Source organism: Pteropus medius, unplaced genomic scaffold (assembly GCF_902729225.1).
Source record: "Pteropus medius unplaced genomic scaffold, Ma_sr-lr_union100, whole genome shotgun sequence".
Classification (NCBI taxonomy): domain Eukaryota; kingdom Metazoa; phylum Chordata; class Mammalia; order Chiroptera; family Pteropodidae; genus Pteropus; species Pteropus medius.
Genome location: NW_024349797.1, coordinates 13,432,495 through 13,453,987, shown reverse-complemented (window position 1 = coordinate 13,453,987; position 21,493 = coordinate 13,432,495). Strand labels below are relative to the sequence as shown.

Sequence of the window (21,493 nt, the reverse complement as noted above, 5' to 3'; positions counted from 1 at the left end):
CACCCAGAACCCTAGCTGCAAGAGATTCTGGAAGATAAAGATTTTTTTTTTTTTTTAAAGCTTTCTACCCACTCCAGCTAGAAGACTAGTGGAATAGAGTCCATGCGATCCACCTTATCCGCTGCACATAATCCTTGCGAATTGTTGTATTCTGATAACACAAGAGCCCCCAAGGAATGTGTCTTATTCTGCTCTGGTTGCCATAACAAAATCCTCTAGACTGGGTGGCTTAAACAGAAATGTATTTTCTCAGTCTTTAGGCTAGAAAGCCTAAGGTCAAGGTCCAGTAGGTTTGGTTTCTAGTGAGAGCTTGCTTCCTTCTCCCTAAGTCGTCCCATTGGTGGGTAGAAGTTTCAACATGAGTCTTGGGGGGGGCCACAAATGTTTAGCTCTTAACAGAATGCAGCTTTCTTAGCATCGCAAAGATTTCAAGCTCATTGAAACCGAAGATTCACAGAGCTTTCTTTCAGCAAGGGGAGAGCATTTGGTCCTGTTCTAACCAGGTGCTCCAGGGTGAGACTCCTACCTCTGATAAGTAAGTATAAAGCCGGGGATACTCACCGTTTTCTATTCAGTCCACCACTGAGAGGGCTGAATAAAAGCTATGGACCCATAGTGTTTGCTGGCACTTTGTGCAGGCTCTAGGACTGAGCACCCACTCTCTCCCACTCTTCCTTCCAGATGCTTTCCTGCTCTGTCTTCAGTGCGAGCTGCTTTTTCCTTCCTCACAAACTGCTTTTGTTTGGGGGGGTCATTAAGAAGCCGAGGTGCTGCTGATCAGGTCCCAAGGCACTAATGAGATTCGGTGACTGGAGGTGAGAACCGTCTGTCCACTTTCACAAAGAGAGAATTGGTTTGTGCAGCTGCATCCACAGAAGCTCAGATTAAGATCTTTCCTATTACCTTTAGTTAATAAACACGACCAAGATGACTGGGCCACTTTGAAGCTTGAAGATTGTGATAAAAAGGAATTAACTTGGAAAGTTTAATCTCCAAAATTGCTTCAAGTTTGGGCCCTCATCTTTCCAGCATGGAAAACTGTAGAGTGAAAGACACCAGAGTGACATCCGCTGGCTTGGTGGGAGGAACGTGGTATATTCCAGATGAAAGGTAGTGAAATAAAGAAAAACATCGGATAAATTAACAGTTTTATGTGAAATGGAATCAACAAGATTAAGTCCACTTTGGATTCATTAACTATCCTGTTTGAGGCTTTGTGTGTGTGTGTGTGTGTGGTTTGTTTGTTTGTTTGTTTGTTTGTTTTGCTAAGTGCTTAGGTGGAGAAAATAGGCAGCTAGAGAATGTGAAGAAATATAAAAATTGTGTTGTCATCCAAACTGTAAACTGTAGTTTCTTTTGAGAATAAAACGAAGCAAAGTGAAGTGAGCCCGATTTGCTACTCAGCAGACGCCAGGATTTTACAATGCAGAAGGAATGTTTTACTTCTAAATGTGCTCAGTCTGATGAACCCTCATAGGAAGGGGCCGACCCAACTGCGCCCCCATTTTTAACCCTTTCAATCGCCAGGCGCTGAGGCTGCCAGTCTGCCATGGCCAAAAGTAGCTAAAAGAAGTGTGCGGTCCAGAACCAACATTTAATTGAGATAGGAAATGACAGTATTTAATTTGTGGCTTGCTTGTGTAAATTAATGCAGCAAACAGCATTTAGAGATAAATATGGTGAGCCCTGGTTTCTCAAGCAGTAAAGCAAAGCTCTAGGGAACCAAGCCTCTTACTTTAATAGGATGTCTGAGCAACAGCAGTATACTAGGTGCTGTGTCAAGCCACAGTTCTAGAACTGTGACATACAGGCACATATTTCGTAAGATCCTTGTGAAGCATGAGACTGGAGTTTCTGGGCCAAGTAACTACATGAAATGTTCCAACACTTGAAGAATTTACCATTTACCACTGAAACATTCCCCCTTATTCATTACAATGGTGGAATGAACTGTATCAGTGCATTTGCTTTGGTATTTCATGCAGTGACTTTACATTGAGATGCAAATGAACTGGTCTCAATTAAATACCTTTGTTGTAAGGTATTTAGACTTGTTCCTTTGACTTCTTTTACTGAACCAAAAGAAAATAGTAGTAAAGTAGTATTTCTTAGTAGTGACATGCCTATAAAAGCAGTAAGGCAATTATTCTTTTATTTAAACTCTAGTTTTGGACACCTCTGAATAGTAGTTGGATTTTTCTTTCCTGAATAAAAGAGCTTTTACAAATATAGAGAACCATCATTCAGTCCCAGGCTGTTCAATTCAAGAATAGTATATTGGTTTAAAAAAAAAAAAAAAACTCTCAGGGCCGTTTATTCGAAGCTCATGCCTCCAGAAGGGAATTGTCACTCGGCTGTGTAAATGTTGTGACTTGACATTGTCTTATCCATTTGAAACTACTTGTATCAGGCCTTGGAATTTTCAATCCCTTTTTTTCCCCCAGTTTGGAAGAGATTAGCTGGTTTTGCAGCATCTCTCTTTCCAATTTTTCAAGCATCGACTGAGATTTAAAATACTGTTGGGAAGAACTTGGCTATTTGTCAGGGTTATTTAATGACTACTGGTAAAAGGTGAAGAAGCAGGTGCTTCTAAGTCAAGGAATATGAGAGACGCAGATGAGCTGCTTAGGCTTTGTGTTGGATGTGGCCACCAAATAAGGCGCTAACCGTAGGTTGGTCGTAAAATGTTGCTATGAGTTCCTCACCCCATGACTTTCTGCCATCAAATTTGCTTCCCCTCTATCTGAACTTACCTCAGGCATTTCGTCTGTAAGAAGATTTCGGAGGATCTTTTAGCTCAAAAATTCTTCTGTGCTTAAAACTAAAAGCAGTCTGGCTCTATGAAAATCCAGGTAGATTTTACTTCCCCACAAAATTATACATTCCATATAATGATTTGGGCTATATAAGCTAGAAATATTGCTAGGTCAGGTCGATTACGAGATATAATAAAATAACGATGTCAGAAAGTGAAGTAGAGTCTCTGTAGCAGCCCTACAAAACACTAAAGTGGAACAAGGATCAGGAATCGATCTTTTCAACTTCGTTATTACATGGATAATTAACCAGTAGACGTACATAACTACTGGCATATTAATTGGAGTGGTTGCTTTTGCCGTTTTGCCATAGTCAGAAAGACCGCATGAAGCTCTGGCTAGTCCGTGTCTATTTAAAGAAGTAAAATGTTTCTCAGCAAAACATGATCATCAGTAAACCCCAAACAGATCGAAGTTCCTCAGGGAATAAGCGTGGGCGCCTGACCTCAGAACTGTGAGAGGACGCTTGCTGCCCATCACGGTGTCTCCAAACAGGCCTGTACCCGCCTCTTGTGTACTTCCCAGCATGTAGGCAACACTGCCACAAGAGGTCAAGTTGAATACTATGGTCACATTTTAAAAAGAGAACCGTAATTATGACCTCTAATTATGTGCAGTTATGCCTGCTGAGTTAAAGATAATGGCACCTCCTGCTTGGAAGTAGAAGTTAATTGCCTACGGGGGTCAGAAGGGTGGTGACCCTTGTCCCTTCCCTAAGCACATCCCCCCAACCTAAAGCCAGCGAGCACCGTCAGACAAACCACATCGGGCCTGCTGTGCTTTAATCACGCTGTTCAAGCGTCGGGTTTAACCACTGTTTAATACTTGACTCCCGCCAAAAGTCAAATTTAACTCGTGTTCAAGAGGAAAATAAAACTTCAGTGAGTCTAGATCCAGTTTGTGTTCCCCGGCGGCCTTCTCAGAGCCCATTATCACCCGGAGCTCCATGTCATGGGCCCTGTTTTTATTGAAAAAGAGCATATTCTGCATCTGACACAGTTGGTCTGGTATATTTGACCACCATTTTTTCCTAAGTATTAAAACTTATTATAGAACATTTCAATATACTGCAAAGAATAGAGTAATAAACCCGAATCCCCTTTTACCCTGTGATCATCAGATCCTGCCCCGGTCTGTTTCATTTGTATCTCTCTCATTTCCCACCACGTTCCGACGTCAAGTAATGAAGATTTGGGGAGCAAATCCCCGGATATCATATAATTTCTTCTGTATGTAGAAACTTTTTAAAAAAAAATCACAGCCATAATATCAATAACGTACCTTAACATATAATTCCTCAGCGATTCATCAGTGTTAACTGTTCACCAGTGGCTTATAATTTTTTTAACCATTTGTTTTTCAAGTCAAGAAACAGATAAGCTTCATATATTATAATTGATTCATACAGCCCTTAATCTGTAGGTTCCCTTTCCTAATTACCCATCTCTCTTTTTTCCCCTTGCCGCTGCTGCCGTTGTTGAAGAGATTGGGTTGTTTGTTCTGTAGTTTCCCACAGTCCGAATTCTGATTCATCTTGTATTGTCATTTAACGTGTTCCTCTGTCCCTCGGATTTTCTATAAATTAGTAGTTAGATCTACAGCAGGGTTTTCAACCTCGGCAGTTGATGTTCGGGGCCGGATAATTCTTTGCTGTGGGGGCTGTCCTGTGCATCGTAAGATGTTTAGCAGCATCCCTGGGCTCTACTAGATCCCAGTATTGTGTACACGTTTATACACACATGCGCGCGCTCTCCCTCTCCCTCTCCCTCTCCCTCTCCCTCTCCCTCTCCCTCCCCAGTCGGGAGGGACCATCAAAACTGTCTGCAGACTTTGCCAAGTGTACCCAGGTGGTCACAGTTGCTCCCTAGTTGAGCTTGAGAAGATGCAGACTGAACGAACACGGGTTTGGGAGTAAGATGACTTCTAAGTTGAGTGTTGTCCCACCATCAGGTGATTCATTCTATCTGGTTTTTCTGATGCTAACAGCAATTTATGGTCGTTAGAGAAATTAATTCATTAGGAGCTGCAAAATAGGGATATAATTTTATCCTTCCTTTCTCACATTTTATCTCAAAGAGAAACAGCTCCTCAGTCACTTAGCTACTTGAGGTATACTTCATGAAGGGAAGGCGGAGCAATCGCTTGCTTCGTTCTTTTTGTCAGTTTTCAAAGAAAGCGTTCCCTAGCACTTCACAAAGATGACCAGTGAGTTTCAATTATTTTTTAAAATTATCACTGGCACTATTAGATTTAAGCATATTCGATGTGTTTCAATTTAATGCAGTTGTCGGCTCTCAAATGTCTCACCTTTGGCCAGCAGGAGGGCCTTCAGCTAGGAGCCTGAGTCCTTTTGACGAGAAGTAGTAGACGTTGATAGAGACCTCACTTTCTGGTATGACGAGGTGCTCTGGGCTCATCATGTATATTTCCTGCTCCAGACTGGGAGTCAGCCATTTCTCCAAAAAGCCCTGCTTTTTTTTTTTTTTTTTTAGTGGGAAATGGTAGAAACTCCACTCTGTTGCCACCAGTAACTTTAAGCACGTGATTTTTCTCTTTGTTATGGATCTCAGACTCTACAGAAATAAATTTTTGGCACCTTGATAATACATACAGCTTCTTTACAAACCTGCTCGGGATCGTGTCCTGTTTGTTTACATCCCTGAGCCCCTCTCGAGACTGATAAGAACCATGTTTCCTTTGCCTTTGTAGTCAGTGTTACAGGCTAGACCACACTGTATGGAAATGGGCAAGACTGAGCTGACTCTAAGAAGGCTTTTGTGGTTAATCACATCGTAGGCTCTAGAAGTAACAGAGCCTAAAAACTTATCAGAGTTACCTAGAAATAAGTGGAACGTCCTTAAAAGTCCATTTTCGAGGTCTTCTGAGGACCAAAAGACCGGACCCTTGATTGAGGCAAGCCCTTGATAAGAGCTTGGCAACCAAGTAGGGTCACCGTCTTTGTAATCTGCCAACCCTATGGCAGTTCAGCAAAGACGAAGAGGTTTTTTCTGATTCCTCTTCATTCCACTCAGGTGCCTAAAGTTGTGGCCGCCTGTGGCTCTTAGCACTTCTGCTACTTCTGAGGATTCTTCCTTTTTTTTCCTAGAATGCAAATGACACAGGCTTGTTAGGAGTGAGATATAGATGAATGCTCGCTGGCTTCCCCCAGGGCCAGTGGAGAAGGTTAAGAGAGCCCCTAAGACAGGAGCTCACCCTTTGGGAAGACCCCGTGTATCCACAAGAAACGATAGGGGGTAACCCAGGCAGTAACGGTATGAAGAGCTCCGGGTGTCTGGGAAGCGCAAGACGAGACCGTGATGAGCGGGTGTTCAGAGGAGGCTTCCCGGGGGGGTGACGTTTGGCAGCTCCATCTGTGGCTTGCCTCCATGCACTCAGGCACGGCGCCTGTTTCTGCTGCTCGTCGCCCATGAACCCTCACCTGGTCATTACAGCATCAGGTGACAAATTCTGAAAGTAATTTGGAGGCAACGGGTAGGTACGCCCAGAGGACCATTTCTCAGAAGGGGGATCCGCCAGGATCCAGGTCCCTTCATTCCATTTTTTGCCATCAGTTCTGTCCGTCTAACCATGCAGAGGACAGCAGACTACAAGAAAAATCTAACTTTCAGAGAATACTGGGATGGCTAGGTAGATTCAATTTTAGGTGAGATTGGCTCTGTAAAGAACATTTAAAAAGCAGCAATCTTTTTCTTACCTAGGAGAAACAGTGAGAAATACACACCAAGTTGGGGGTGGTGTGGGGAGGACGGAGGGAGGGAGGAGCTAGGCCTCTCTGCCTGTTCTCTTCACGGCAATTCAAGCCAAAGTCCGGATTTTAGGATACGTGTTTTATCCTTAGCCCTCTCTTCTGTACCCCACCAGCCCCCAGCACACACACACACGTTCTCTGGAGCTGTAATCGTTTGGAGGAACAGCAGGCTGGTGGCAGCAGGGTCAGCCTGGCCTGGCAGGGTGGGCTGAATGTCCATCGCCAGTCATCCCGGTGGTCGGAACAGAAATAGGCATTTTGGGTTTCTTCAGACTAGGCATTGGGAAGGCCTGGATATGCTTAGACACAGATATTTATTTTGATGTCCCCCTCGCTCCCCTCACATGTCCTAGGAGTACGGTGGCCACACTGACCTCTGGCACAACCAGAATCCAAAGGCCCCCAGGCAGGTCTCACGTTCAGTGAGAAATATGCCGAAACCCTCCTAGGAGAATCATGAAAGGGCGAGAGGAGACCACGGATGCCAGCATGGTGGCGGTTGCTGTGCTGGGTTTTTCCTCCTCTGTCTTCCAATGTCCTTTGTTTGCATTTGATTGTATAATACTCGCCGTAACTTTTTTTCCTATTGAAAGATGAAATCTGCCTTTCATGGTAAGAGAGCGAACCCAGTTGCTGTCAGAGTAACCTGAGCCGCACCAGCTTGCCGGGCTGGCCTGCAAAGCTGGCTCCAGATGGTTTTGTCCTTGTTGCAGCCCCAATGGGAACAGACTGGCCTGGAAATTTCTGTGGGAATATTCTTCAGAACCAGTTTCCCATTTACCCACTGGAAGATCAGCTCACTGCTTTATGGTTAGACTAAATATTAAACCCGAACTAATCACTCTCCACCTGCTGACCCACAGGTCCTCGGCGGGCAAGTATCTTCTACCCTTAGGATGCTGCCTTCTCAGCCGGTATCTCCTTAAGGATCGGAGCAGGGCGGGCTCCTTCTCGTTTCTCTCCCATTGGCACAGTATGATTCTTAAATCTTTTTGGGTGGAAAACTCAATCCTTTTATTTTTATGATACCTTTATTTATAGTCTTAATCTTGAATCTCTATATATTTTCACATTAACTGTGTCTGGAATGAATTACTCATTAACGGCATAACGATATTTTTTATTATCAATGATGAATGGATGGTGCCAGTGTCTCTTTGTATGAAATTGAGTATGTACTATTCAGTGAAAACAAAATGAATGACATTATTATGTCGTCCTCATTGAACGTACCCAGAAAGGCGCAGAACTTCCCAGGAACCACATTTGGGATGACATGGGGGGGATGTTCTCATGTAGGGTAAAGGAAAACAAGTGTTTTGTCTTTATTTTTCAATTGATAAATTTCATAACACAGGTTGTTTCTGAATAAATGTTTTTCAGAGAACCGCGCAAAGGTTAAAAAACACGAAGTGACAGATTTGCTTTTATCTCTTTCTTCCTAATGCATTTCTGTGAGGGAAAGATTAAACCAGAAAGCATAAAAGGCTAAGCATTAAAAAAACTGAAGCCTAGACAGAGCTCAGTGACCAGTAATCCCATTGCAAGAATCAGCAACCCCAGGTTCCTATGAAGAATGCGCCCCAGTCGTCCAAGGGTGATGTGGGGTCTTCAGGGTGGCGCGTCTGGGGTGAAGCAGGAACAGGGTCGATCTCTAGGTCTGTGGGAAGTGTGCCTCCGCTGCTCTGGGTTCCTCTTGTGTCCGAACTCAGGTCTCTAAGGGAGAAAGGGGTGGGCGTTCCAAGGACCCGCTCGCCCATGGGAAGCATGATCACGTTGCTGGCCGGTCGTGGTATTGTGTGAGTTGGGAGGGGCCTGGTTGTATCTGTGTTTCCTCCTGGCCACCACGAGGACAGCTGGGACTGTGGGATTGTGTGTGCAGGGGTTGCCCATGACCTTGTGCCCTTTACGAGAGGAGGAAGTCACCCCCGGGTTGGGGACTAGGCAGGAGCTGATCTCCAGTAGGTGGGGGAAAGTTGATAGTTGGAGAAGACAGACAAACGTAGAGAGGGAAAAGATAAAAATAGATACCCGATGGTTCTCCAACACATCCTGCCATTTACGTGCCTAGGGCTCTGGCGCTCTGTCCCGCTGGCTTTCAGCTCCCGCTTCAGGGACCTCCCGGCCTGGTTCTATCTCTGGCTTCCGGGGTTGGCACACCCTTCCTCCGAGACATCGGTGTGGCTAGGCCTCCCGCTCTCAGGGTTCTCGTGGGCATCCCCATTGCTATAGCACCCCATGAAAACCATCTCACACCCAGGGCTGGCTTCCTGTTCCCAGCCGGGTGCTGGCCTTTGGTTTCGTTACTGGTTGAAGAAGCCAGAAGCAAGCAGAAGGTTCGCAAAGCAGAGTCTAGCAGATTTCAGCATCTCTCCCCTTCATTCCTTCCTTGCAGCGTTGGAATTCCCTCTGCATAATCCCCAGGGTGCCTCAGAAAGGCAAAAAATCAGAGTGCAATAAATAGAGATTTATAGCTGAATGAGGCGCAGCGGGGGAGGCACTTCTGAAGAATATTCAGTTTCTCATTCACCTACAGGAAGTTTAAAAAATATATTTTTTTAAACCCACCACAGACAAGCAGCTTAAACAAGCCAAACAGAACCAAACCAGAATGCCACGTCTCTTAAGTAATGATTATGACCCATGGGACAGAAGTCAAAACCTGTCCCCTTTGGCCTAGTCTTCAAGTTCTAGAATTTTAGACCCTTTGTACTGTCAGTCTCAGTCGGCATGGTCCCTTTGCATTTGCTCCTAGGCAGCTTCTAGAAAGATTGCCATCAACCGATCAGAGATGCGAAAGAGGCAGATGTTCGTCATTTGGAAAATCGAGAGTGCCAGAACAAAGTGGTGTGGGATGACAGCGTCCTGGCTGAGAGGGCACAGGTGGACCCCAGAATGGTCCAGGAAAAGGCTCGGGGCATCGAGTTCATTGGAAACACATATTTGGAAAAAGAGGCAGTGAAATGCAGACCACGCTGCAGAAACAAAGGGGACGTTAGAATTAAAAGACTCGGAAGACATCCAAGTTAAAGCATTTCTCATTGCCCGGACAAGACACAAGTTGGAAGCACCAGCTCGTGGCCTGTCAGTGAGCCTTCTTTCACTTCTGAGGCAGGGAGGCAGCAGCGACAGTGATTGACTCAGAGAGAGAGTCGCTGCGAAGACCCCCAGATCAGCCACCCTGATGCCACATTAGAAATGGGGCATCTGAGACCTTAGAGACACCTTGGCATCCAACTCCCAGCCTAGGGTGCATGTGGAGCTCTGTATTTATCTTCCAGAACCTTCTCCTCAAATCTCCTTCTGCATGAAAGGGACTGAGGGGTAATAAATGGACAACTTACACAAGTTAGAAGGCCGCCCCTGACTGGGGAGCCGACTTAGATAAATGCATTCCTCAGTCTGCAGTCGATGGTGACATTGCCCTCAGGACCAGTACACCCCTCCTTTAGAGTTCACCAGTCACTGTTTTGAAGCTGGGAAAGACTTCAAAGATGTATGAGCAAGAGCCTAATAAGACCTAAAATGTATGTGTATACATCATTGTTTTTTCCTCCAGCTTGATTTAGATTATCTTTTGTTGCAACAAACAACTGTTAGTTTCAACTTGCTTAACATAGTGCATTTTAACTCACCTTATTTCTTCAGAGTAGCAAGAGTCTGCAGTTTTCTTCGACTCAGTTTTTTGCAGGAGAAGGCTGGCTCTCGGTGTTCTCTACCTGCAATCCCATCGTGAAGATGATTTTCGAGGTCACAACTTAGAGTCGATCTTTTCATGAGGCTTTTTATTCCCTAAAATCTCGTCAATCATGACGAATGTCCACTGAGCTTAGTGGCTTCACTTTCTCCCTCGTCTGGCTATGAAAACCCCTCAGATGTTTGCGGTTCATAGCAATACCATCTTAACAACCTTCAGCCAGAAGGGAAGTGCAAGAAATACTCGCGCTAAGTGACCTTGATAGATCTGACGGCGTCCCCGTTCTGCTGCCTTCCAGATCAGAGGTGGCTGTTTCAGATACCTTGATTGATTGCAACAGCCACCAAAGAGTACGACTTCTACTTCACTGGTTTCACAGCCACAAACATAGATATTCTCTCTATTAAACTACGCCTAGGGATTTTGCGAACGGGGGCGGCGGGGAGAGTCAACAGTAAAGTGATTTTTATATCTATTTATTTACTTTCGATGTATTCTTTTTGAGATCATTTGGTTCAAAGAACTGCTTTTCTTGACCATGGCGCGTGTATACGGAAGCTCAGTACAGAGTTCCTCATCCTGATGGGCTTTGGATGGCATTCACATATCCTTGGTTTACCATCACTACAGATGGTTCTGTACCTTTCACACACATCGGAATCTTCTGATGAATTTTCGCAAAACTCGGTATTGCTGGGGTACGGCCTCGCATTTGGTTTCCTGGAATTTCCGGGGGTTCCACTGCACATCCAGAGGCTTATGCCCCAGGCAGCAGCACCTTTAGCCTCAGACAGCTGGATTGGACGAGCCATCCATTAGTTTGTTCATCACTATTTATCTGGCACCGCATTCCAGAACTGTTCTAGGTACCAGGGATACAGAGAACAAGGCAGGTGAGGAAGGAGGGGCTTTTGTAGTAGGGCTCACTTTCCAGCAGAGAATGTGAAAGAGATTATGAGCACCTTGGCGTGTGCTTCTGATTAAGGCTGTATTGTGTCCTTATATCTGATCATTTCTGTCCGAGTGTGTTATCTGTTATTTGGTTTTGTTTTGTTTTTTTTACGTTTCTTGAATCTCTTTTATTCGGTTATATGAAGACCTTTCATCATCCTGTGAAACATTTCAGGTACGTAGTGGAGCAGGGAGAAATAGAGAAACACATTAGCCCTATGGAAAATCAAACAATTTCTAAGAAGGTAATGATTGCTGGTTGTAATTCTCAGGCTTTCCATATGGGAAATGTTTTGTTATCATTTTGTAAGGTCAGTCAGCTCAAGATGCTAAGGATGGGGTTCGCATTTTTGTAGTCATTCTACAGCAGTGAGGATTGAATCTGGGGCTCCCAACCATCCTTTGTATTCTGAGTTTGTTAATGGATGGTCTCTGCAGACACTTCCTCTGATGCCAGAGCTCAGAGGAAGGGGAGCTGAGTGTAGACAGAAACCCACAGGATACCCAGGCCCGGCTGGATGGATGGCGCTGACGTGGACCCAGCCGATGACCCGCCACAGCTTCGCAGGAATAAAAGGATATTCTTCCAGCCTTACTAAGAGTGTTAGCGCCTCAAAGGTGTTGGAGCAGATCCCCCATTTGGTAGGTACTCCTGGGAGCCCCGAGTCAGAAAGAGGGGAGGGAGTCAGGGGACATTACAGGCAAAACCAGGAATGAGATGAAAAACCAAGCTGGCTCCCCCCAAGTCTGTAGCCACCCACCACCGTTTTAAAAGGAATGCACTCAGACCCCAAATGAGAGTCACCTGTTACACAGTGGCAAAACCGGGACCTGAACCCAGGAATCCTCATGCCCTGCTGAGTGATTTTTTTCCATCATACCCACAGAGAAAAAGCCTCCTCCTGTGCTTAAAAGAAACCATCTCCATCCAGTTTGGGGGAAATGAAGGACAGTATTGTTTTAAATCCAAGAAGCTCAACCATTGGTTCTAGGAACTTTGTGGCCTGTGTCTTTCACTGCAGCATAATATAATTGTCTCTGTACCTTCAAGAGAAAGGGCTTCAAAAACATCTATAAGACGTGTGACCGTTTTTCAGTCTCGTACTGCGGAAAAGAGGCAAAGTGATAAGATAACCGCATTAAGGATGAAAATTGAAATGGGCCTCTGGGAACCGGTCCAGAGGAGGAGTAACATTTGTTACTGAAGCAGAGAAGGGAGGAGTGTTTGAATGTGGGATTTGAGATTGGCTGCATTTTGAGGGTGGTCGTAACTTTGTTAAGCACCCATGACGTCATGCTTGGTGGGACGCTGCATCAACCAGTGGCAATGATGTGGGTTTCTATATTAGGAACCTACTGACTTAGGTCCTATTGGGAGACACTTTCTCCCCTTTAAAAATAGAGTTCTGCTGCTTTATTCCCCTGCACCGCGCCACCTCACCCCCGTTCTCCAGAGTTACAGCCTGAAGGATACGCCTGCCAAGTGGATCTTCATTCCTCAAAAGAGTTCATGGCCAAAAATATCTTCCTCTTTTCTTATGCTGATAAACCGGATTGAACCACCTTCTCTCTTAAGCCCAGGAGAAATCCTATGTAGCCATCCCACTGCTCCCCCTTCCCAGAATCTAGTCCTGGACCTTTTGTCCTTCAGAACCAGCGGTGCCTCCGAAGCAGAAGAATCCTCTAACCCTCGAACAGCTGCCCAGTCCCCTAAAACATCTCCAGCCAAAAAGCTCCAAAATAAGTGTCCTTGGTCAACAGCATCCTGCCAGAAAGATGTTCTTCCATCACATCTCTGCTGCCTAAGGGTGTAAAGCACCATTCGTCTCTCTTGACCACAGAGAATTGAAAGGCTTTCAGAGAGACCCAGAGTGTGCTTGGGAAGCATAACGTTACCCACAGCAGCCAGTGGGGGTGACCCCAGGAGGTACTAGCTGTGAGCAGGCAGAGGAGGGAGGGGCTGGGGCTGGGGCTGCACCGGGCTGCACCGGGCTGCACAGGAAGGGAGAAAGATGAGGGGGCTGAAGGAGGAGCGATTTGCTGTGCTGGCGCCATGTCTCCAGGTCCTAGGCTAGGGTCTGTGGGGAGAGGCAGCGTGCTGGGCACAGGTTACAGGTTACACACGCGTCGTTTCTGCCTTTCCGTGGTCTGCAGTCCGAACGAAAGAGAATGTCAGCGTGAACACTGGTGTGTGTTTTTGTGCACAAAAATGTCACCACAGGAAAACTTAAGTCACATATACTAATATGAAAGGATGGCAATATATGTCATTAAGTGAAAAATAAGGAGAAAAAGTTATTTCAAAAAGTATTTTTTCCTATAAACCCATTTTTAAAGAGTAAGTACATGTGTATGAGTGTTAAGTATATGTGTGTTGGTGTCTCAGTGAATGTACATAAATGCCTATATTTATGTAGATAGTTTCTGGACTACTTAAAGAGAATGTGAATCTGGTCTGTGGGAAAGGCACTAATTTCTCAAATTATTTCCACCTAGTATATATTATTTTACTGTGAAAACGTTAATGATTTTTTTTAAAGGGAGAAAACCTAGACATTTTAATAATAGATAAGAATAAGCATTGTAGCATCTCTGGAGAAGAGAGATGGGAGCTCGTCCGCTCTGAAGCCTGAAGCACATGCAGAATGTCAGGGCGTGTCGAGCATGACACATGTTTAGCGGAGGGTCAAAGAGACTTTTTCCCATAAAAACGTGGCTGGCAGAGGCTGCCTGGTGTCCCCTCGCCACACCTGGAGCCAAAAAAGAAGGGTCCTTTTAGTATTGATTTATAAAATTCTCAGGGTTCTGTACTTACTGGGTAAAGGAAGAGGTCTGGTGGATTAATTTCATTTACCTGTAAATCTGGGTTTTGAACCCACGTAACATTGTATTTGATGTACTAACAAATGAGAATAAAAAAGATGTTCTTCAGGAAAAAAAATCTTTGCAGCTTTGGGGTAGGCAAAGATTAGTTAGTTGAGACACATAAAAAGCATTGAATTACAAAAGAAATTGATAAATTGGTCTTAAAATGTTTTAAACTTCTGCTTATAAAAAGACTATTAAGAAACTGAATAGATAAGCTGAGAAAAAAAATATATATCTCACAAAGTACTTCCATCCAGAATGTTTAAAGAAATCTTACAACTCAATAGTAAGAAGTTGAACAACCCAGTTTAAAAAATGGGTACAAACTTCAGCAGGCATTTCACAAAAGAAGTTATACAAAGGGCTGTTAAGCAGATGAAAAGATGCTCAACATCACTTGTCATTAGGGAAATACAAATTAAAACCACAACGAAATACCACTACACATCTACTACAATGGCTAAAACTTGAAAAGACTGACAATTTCAACTGTTGGCAAAAATGCTACATGGTACATCCTCTTAGGAAAAGCGTTTGTCAGTTCCTTATAAAGTGAAACATACACAGACCAGCAATTACCCAAGGATAATGAAAGTATATGTTCACGAACCACTGGTACAAAACTTCATAGCAGCTTTTGAGATAAAATCCCAAACTGGAAGCAATCCAGATGACCGTCTTCAGGCAGATAAACAAATTGTAGTATATCTATGCAATGGAATACCACTCAGTGATAGCAGTAATAGAGCAGGACCCACTGATACCACATCATGGGTGAATATTGCCCAGGGCAACGGTGGGGATGACTGCAAAGGGGCACAAGAAAACTTTGGGGCGATGGAAATCTGTATCGTACCTGTGCTCTTTATCTTGATTAAGGTGGTGGTAGCGCTGGTGTAAAATTTGTCAGAACTCAGTAAATTACACCGAGGATGGCACTCACTGTGGTGCTGGTGTGCGCACACTTGCATAAACACACAATCGTGCTTTCTCATACCATTCGTAGTTCTTACGTTCGTCAGTTCTCCTGCCAAGATGGCAAGAGGGAGGGCATCCCATGCCTTGTCCTCCGTTCCGCTCTGCCCATAGGGTTTCGTGTTCGGGCTTATGCCGCTCAGGAACTGACCCATTCAGTATGGAGAGTTGGGGCCATAGGTTCGAACTGATTCTGAATGAGATGAGAATGCTGGGTGTCACACCTACCCCAAATGCCTGGAGACCAGCAGAGTGCGAAGGTAGCATCAGAATTATTATCTGTGGAGGCCAAAGGCGTGGCAAATCTGGGTGGAAGAAAGGATTGAGTGACTTGTCCTTTAGAAGCGTTGTTCTTTCTTGGTTTAAGTGTTTATTTGGCTTGGCTGGGGTCGGGGTGGGAGTTGTGGGTGGATGTTATGTGGGTCTGAAGCGCTCCTCAAGAGACCCCTTAGGTTCTGCAAAATTCATGTGAGTGTTAATTCTATTCTTTTCCTTTAAGGTCTCTTTGTCTTCCTACTCTCGCATTTATTTCATTATATCTGTCTGAGGCCCTTTATACCTTCCTCCTGAGGTCCGATGTATTTTTGAAGAATACGAAACTACTTCCTTTAATTTTCCGCAAAACAAATAGGAAAAGACTCCTGACTTCTTACCTGTATTTTCCTCTTGCTCTGCCCCCATCAGACCTCCTGGTTCCGGAAAACTGTGGGTAAGAGTCACCTGGGAAGGCGGGGACCATCCAGCCGGACCGTGGGTTGCCTACAGCGTGTGCATTCTCAAAATATGGCAAAGAAATTTTACCTGGTGTAAAAAAACAAAAACAAAAACAAAAACCTGGCATGTTATGTCAGCCCTGAGACAGGAAAGTCCCTTTCCAAAAAGAGACTAGAAAGGACGTCCTCAGTGTCCCCCTCCTCCCACCCCACCCCCGCCCCCACGGCACCTCCAGGAGCTGCTGTTCCCTGAGGCTTATGGGGTGCCAGCAGTGCCCTGAAAATGCAAATTCTCGTCTTGGCAACAGGCCCTGTGGGGAGAGGAGAGGGCATGGGCCACGGGAACCCTGGGAGCAGTGAGTGGAATGTTATATTTTTCAGTTCACCCTTCAGCTGACATATATATTTTAATATCAGTGGGAAGCGATGACTGTTTTAGGAATTTCACCCCAGGAGTTGCCATATCAGTTAATTTACCTGTTTTTCATACAATGTACTTATTAAAATAAACTTTCACTCCATTATGGAGTGTAAGTAACGGGCCTCCTGCAGGCAAAATAGAAAAGGGCTTGCAGAGTAAAAGTTCCTTCCCTTTTTTTTTTTTTTTTTTTTGACATTGTCTTCTGGAACCAGCTTCATCTATATTATTAATCGCTGGTGGGGCTTTCTGCTGCTTCCCATTTCTCCCTTGGAATTAAACTGCACATATAAAGTATGAAAAATGTACTTTTTTTTAAACAGTAAAAAAAGTCATTTTCTTGCATAATACCCAAAATAAAGTGCCACGGAGCCATTAGTATTAAATTGAATTTTTTGGTATGTAATTTGTACAAAAACTGACAAGTGCGGGCCCCCGTTCCCCGCATCGTCAGTCACTGGGTTTAGCGGACACAGAGGCTGTAATCTGCAAGGACAGGCATTGTGATGTCGGCTTCCACTGCACACTTCGTTTATTTGGACAGGGCACAGGCGGCAGCGTCTGTCACGCGGCGTCACCGCGCCATTAGCGGATTTCGCCCCAGGGCAGCTGGGACGCAGGGTTGGGGCAGATGTTCTTTTCAGTCTATTCAGTGACCATTCTTGGGGGTTGTTTACTGTTGCCATGGTGACTTTCATTTCCATAGCAGCCGCGCTGCTGTTTCTCAGAGGAAAATGAATTTAGTTATAAAAGGATAATATTTTTCTCTGTCTCTATATAAACCTGCCATCTGTCAACCGGTGGATCAGTAAGGGTTCAGAAACCTATTAAGAATTATAGCAATGAAATGATGAGGGGTTTTTTTTTTTTTGTCTCATATTAAAAGCAATAATAGATGTGGAAACAAACATTGTGCCCTCGATATTATAACTTTAATTTTTTTAAATATATTTTAAGTGTTTGTTTTTTAATGCCTCATCACCTCCACCACCACTGTGCACACAATCTCATACAATTTACATTCTGACAAGTGGAAATGACCAAACGTCTTGTTTGTAATCTCACTAGATGCAGGTGTATTTAATGCTTTCTCTGATTGGTGCTGTGAGTTTCTCCGCTTCATTAAAGATTCCTGTGGCCAAACCTCTTATTGTCACCCCACTCTGCTATGCCTCCACTCCAGGGGAACAAGCTGTGGGGGTGTATAGATCAGCAAGTTACCAGGAACATACAGTACAAATTATGAAATTAACAAATTGAGAAGAGACCATGCTTTTTCTGAAAAAACTTAGAATCTGCCCCTGAAATCTCATTCTAGAATAATCTTCTCTCAAATCCAAATGGGAAGAAAATCATCTTTGGGATAGCTTATCTAGTTTTGGATTTTTTTTTTTCCTCTGTTGCATTCATAAGCTATATCATGCAGGGGGAAAACACACAGACACATTGGCCCTGTTGTAAATAATGTTATTTATTGGTTGATTTTTCCAGATCCTGACATTGATGCTGCCAGTGCCATGATGCTTTTGAATACTCCCCCTGAGATACAAGCAGGTTGTGAGTAGATATTTCTATAGCCTTCAGCACCATAGTTTGTGAACTTAACCTTCTCATTTATACACCAGGCCTTAGGAAGAACTAATGCTCAAGTACAACTTCTCTTGTAGAATCACTTTAAAACTACCTAAATGCATGATTACATGCATATGCATATAAACATGCATCCATGCATATGTATGAATGAATGCTTAGGTGTGTTTCCAAGATGACAAAGTTCCAATATAATTTCAAGGCCTAAGACTTGGGGGAAGGGAAGCAGCCCCTATAATGAATCCCGGTGGAGAGACCTTCTTTACTCCTGCAGGCATTGTTCCTGTGAGTTTAGTTTCTGCTAGGAGAGGCTACGTAGGGCCAGCTTCACAGTCATGGGGCTGAGCAGTGCCCCTTTTAAGAGATTTCTTTCCCTTTTGGGACCTCATTAATCGCAAGCTCCCGTTGTATAGACGGAGCAGAAAGGAAGGTCTGGCGAGGTGGGCGCTGTGCAGAAGCTTGGAATAACCTTGGAATGAACGACCATGGCGCCCCCCGTGTCACCCCCACCGGCCTTCCAGGCTGCCGTAGAGAGGAGGACGGGGCTCATTTAGTTAAGCAGAGCTGTCTTCACCTTCTGTTGGCCGTTGAGCAGCGTCAGGCATGGATGACGCCTTTCCTTCTTTGAACGTCTCTTCTGTCTACCGCCTGGTGATTTTTCGCCACGTCTGGAGCTAGACTACTGTGGTTTTAGAAAGATCTTCTTAGAAAGTGTTGGAAAATGGCCTTAAATGGAGCTATCCGTCCCCTCCTCCTCCTAACTTGAGGCTATTCCTCTGCCCACATTCCACCCCAGCCAGAGCCCTGCCGAGCGGACAGTTAGCTTGTCCTCCAGGGTCTGCTCAGCTCGTCATCGCGAAGCTGCTGCGTTGCAGCCTCCTGTCGATGAAACGCGCCGGTGTGCAGATGACGGCGTGAGAAACAGACCCCAGCACGACGCCCACCAGGGCTGGTGCCCACCTTATGGCCGGGTCTGCAGCTCGTTTGGGGCTCCGGCTCTCAGAAGACCATACGGTCTCCTGAGCAAGGGGGGGTCCCCCACTTTTGGAGCCGATAGTGCACTGATGCGGAGGTCCAGGTCATCCTTCCTAGCCCTGCCTTTGTCACATTCTTCCAGCAGCTTTAAGAAACTTGCTTGACTCCTTTCTTTCTCACTCGTTCCTCTTTAAAAGACCCAAGGGCTGTAGCCAAGCGTTCTCAGGAGGGGCTTGTCCCTCTGCCAGCAGCTGACATTACCTGCTCCTAGTGGTACAGAATCCTCAGTTTCTCTTTGCTAAACTCAAATTGCCAGCAGTTGAAATTTCAGGCGGCCCAGACCTCCAAGAAGCAAACACCACTGCTGAGCAGATGTACAACTGGCTCAGTCCTGGAGCTCGCAGTTCACCTGCAGTGTGGTTTTTAAATAAGGTTTGAAGTTATAGAGGAATATTTCTCAAAAACCCGAAAAAACAACTTATTCTCAGACATTGCAAGAGGAGTAAAGACAAGATTGTAATCAAGTTACAGCCTGAAATGGTTTCTGAAATCAAGTTGCATAACTCATCAGTACTGATTTCATCAGAGCTGTGTAAGTCAAGCACCTTCCTTAGCACTCAGCCAGATCACAGACCACTGTACACAGTGATCGTTGGTTTAAAGAAATCCCTTCGTCGAACTAGAATCATGGAGTTAAGAGGGAAAAGGCAAGGGGACTGGTCATTCGCGGGTCTTCAGCAGCTTGCATAAAAGTCCCTTATCACTGGATTCTTGACCACAGGTAGAAGAGAAAAGGTTTTTTTTTTCCCCCATTAGTTGACAAGTTGATGATTTTTAATCTTCTCATGACAAAATGAACTTATCCCCTCCCCCTCAGCATAACACTCACAAACTGTAAATAATTATTTTTTTAAGGGTATCCGTAGTCTTCTTTACATTGAAATGCTGAATCTGAGTTTTCAAAGCTCATTGTTTATGTGTCGAAGCTGGAGGCTGATTCCCAGAAGGCTTTCCCGCCTCACTGTGAGAAACCCAGCACAGCCTTCCTGCAGGCCTCACACCCAGAGGGGGCTCCAGGGCCCTGGACGGGGCTCCAGGGCGCCCACAGAGGTGGTGGAGGGAGACACCGTCGGCCAGAGCAGCAAAGACTGGGGAGAGAGTGGGAACACCATCTTCTCGTGCTGCTCCCCTCTGGCCCCAAGCCCTAGTAGACTCCCTTGGAGGTCAAGGTGGAGCAGATGCAGTGCCCCTAAAGGCTGGAGCCGAGCTGCAGGAGGGAAACGAGCCCGGGTCCAGTGTCTGCTCTGTGCCGGGGACGCCAGGCGGCCGCTCCTCGGCTTCCCACGCAGCTCAGTCAGGGCGTGCGTCCCCAGCGCTTTCCGTTCGCTCTTCTCTGCTTCGCTCTTCCTTTCTCTCTCTTTATTGTCATTTTACGTTGCATAATGTTTCTTACCCCGGGGTTTGATATAGTGCCTCGCTTCCCGAAAGGAGAAGCATAGAGACATATACTGATGAAGCCATCATCCCCTGCCCAGCCAGCTTTCCCCAAGGCCTGGAAAAAGTGAGGGGATTTCTAGCCCAAAGGTTCAAAGGCGGCAGACACTCGCAGTAATGGAGTGTGGGCAGCGGGCAGCCAGCCTAGTGGTGTTGGTGACCCCGCGTGGATGTATGTGTGCATCATCCACATTCAGGGCTCTGCCGCTGCCCACGTGTGGGGAGCGTGGGCGCCTGTGTGCACAGAGCCTGCCTGCGTTCTCCCGCTGGCTGGTCTGTGGCTGGTCTCTGGGTATAGAGCCTCGTGTGCTATTTATAGCCTCTTGTTTTCACCTCCTGGGCTGCGTGACGCTCCTGTTTGGACGGGGCCACCAACCTAGTCTATCTGCCGCTGTCACTCCCAGCTGTAAGGGCTGGCTGGCCCGGACGGCTGGAAAGGCGTTTCCTCTGTCATGCCCTTCGTGGCCACTCCACTTCAGGCCACCAGACAGCAGCCACTTAGATCTTTTCCTCTCATCCTGCCCTTGGTCGGCATCTGCAAATCTAGCTCGGGGCTGGCAGACGGGCCACAGTCCAGGGTCTGAACTGAGTAGGTCGTACAAAGGAAATGACTCAAGGAGCTGGTAAGAACGGCAGTGGGCCTCCCCTTGATCTCTGGGGAGCCCCACACTGCCCAGCAGAGCTCAGCGCGCCACGTCTGGCTTGAGCTGGACGCCCTGCAGTCCCCTCTGCCTCTCACTGCAGCCCGATGCTTCACTTCCAACATTTTATCATTGGCCCCCCACCCACCTCCGGTGGCGGTGTAGACTAATTCCAGCTTCTGGAGTCTGCTGAAGTACCTGCTTTGCAGTCCCCTTTGACAAGCCCCGTGAGTCACCTTTAACCCCAGTGGAGGGATCGATATGAAGCCAGGAGTCAGGTCACCATTATCCACCTTCAAAGGCTTGTATAATCCTTGGTTGGAATGTCCCAGAGAGGAGCTCCAGATAATAAACAAAACAACAAAATGGGACAGGGGAGAGGAAGGGGACGGGAAGTGGGTAGGGGAGGGGGGGCAACATTCTGCACCCTGCCCAGAACTAGGAAACATACCACAGACACCAGTCACCTGACGAGAAAGGCAACCAGGAAGTCAGTCCCCCTGTTGCCACCCCCTCCCCCGTGATCAGGCGGAAAGGCCGACTTTAGGAAAAGGAAGGATTGATGGATCACCTGCTGCTCAGCTTA

General features: G+C 45.8%; 1 protein-coding gene across 2 annotated transcripts in view; it reads left to right on the top strand.

Annotated features, from left to right (window-relative positions):
- LOC120619595 (forkhead box protein N3-like) overlaps positions 1–21,493 on the top strand; it is a 78,639-nt gene that overhangs the window by 29,356 nt on the left and 27,790 nt on the right. Inside the window, exon 2 of one of the 2 annotated variants that reach the window (XM_039883989.1) lies at positions 17,699–17,761. In XM_039883989.1, coding sequence (XP_039739923.1) covers positions 17,699–17,761 — 63 coding nt within the window. Of the gene's footprint in view, positions 1–17,663; positions 17,765–21,493 lie in introns of those variants that run through there. The other variant, XM_039883990.1, reaches the window with a different exon arrangement.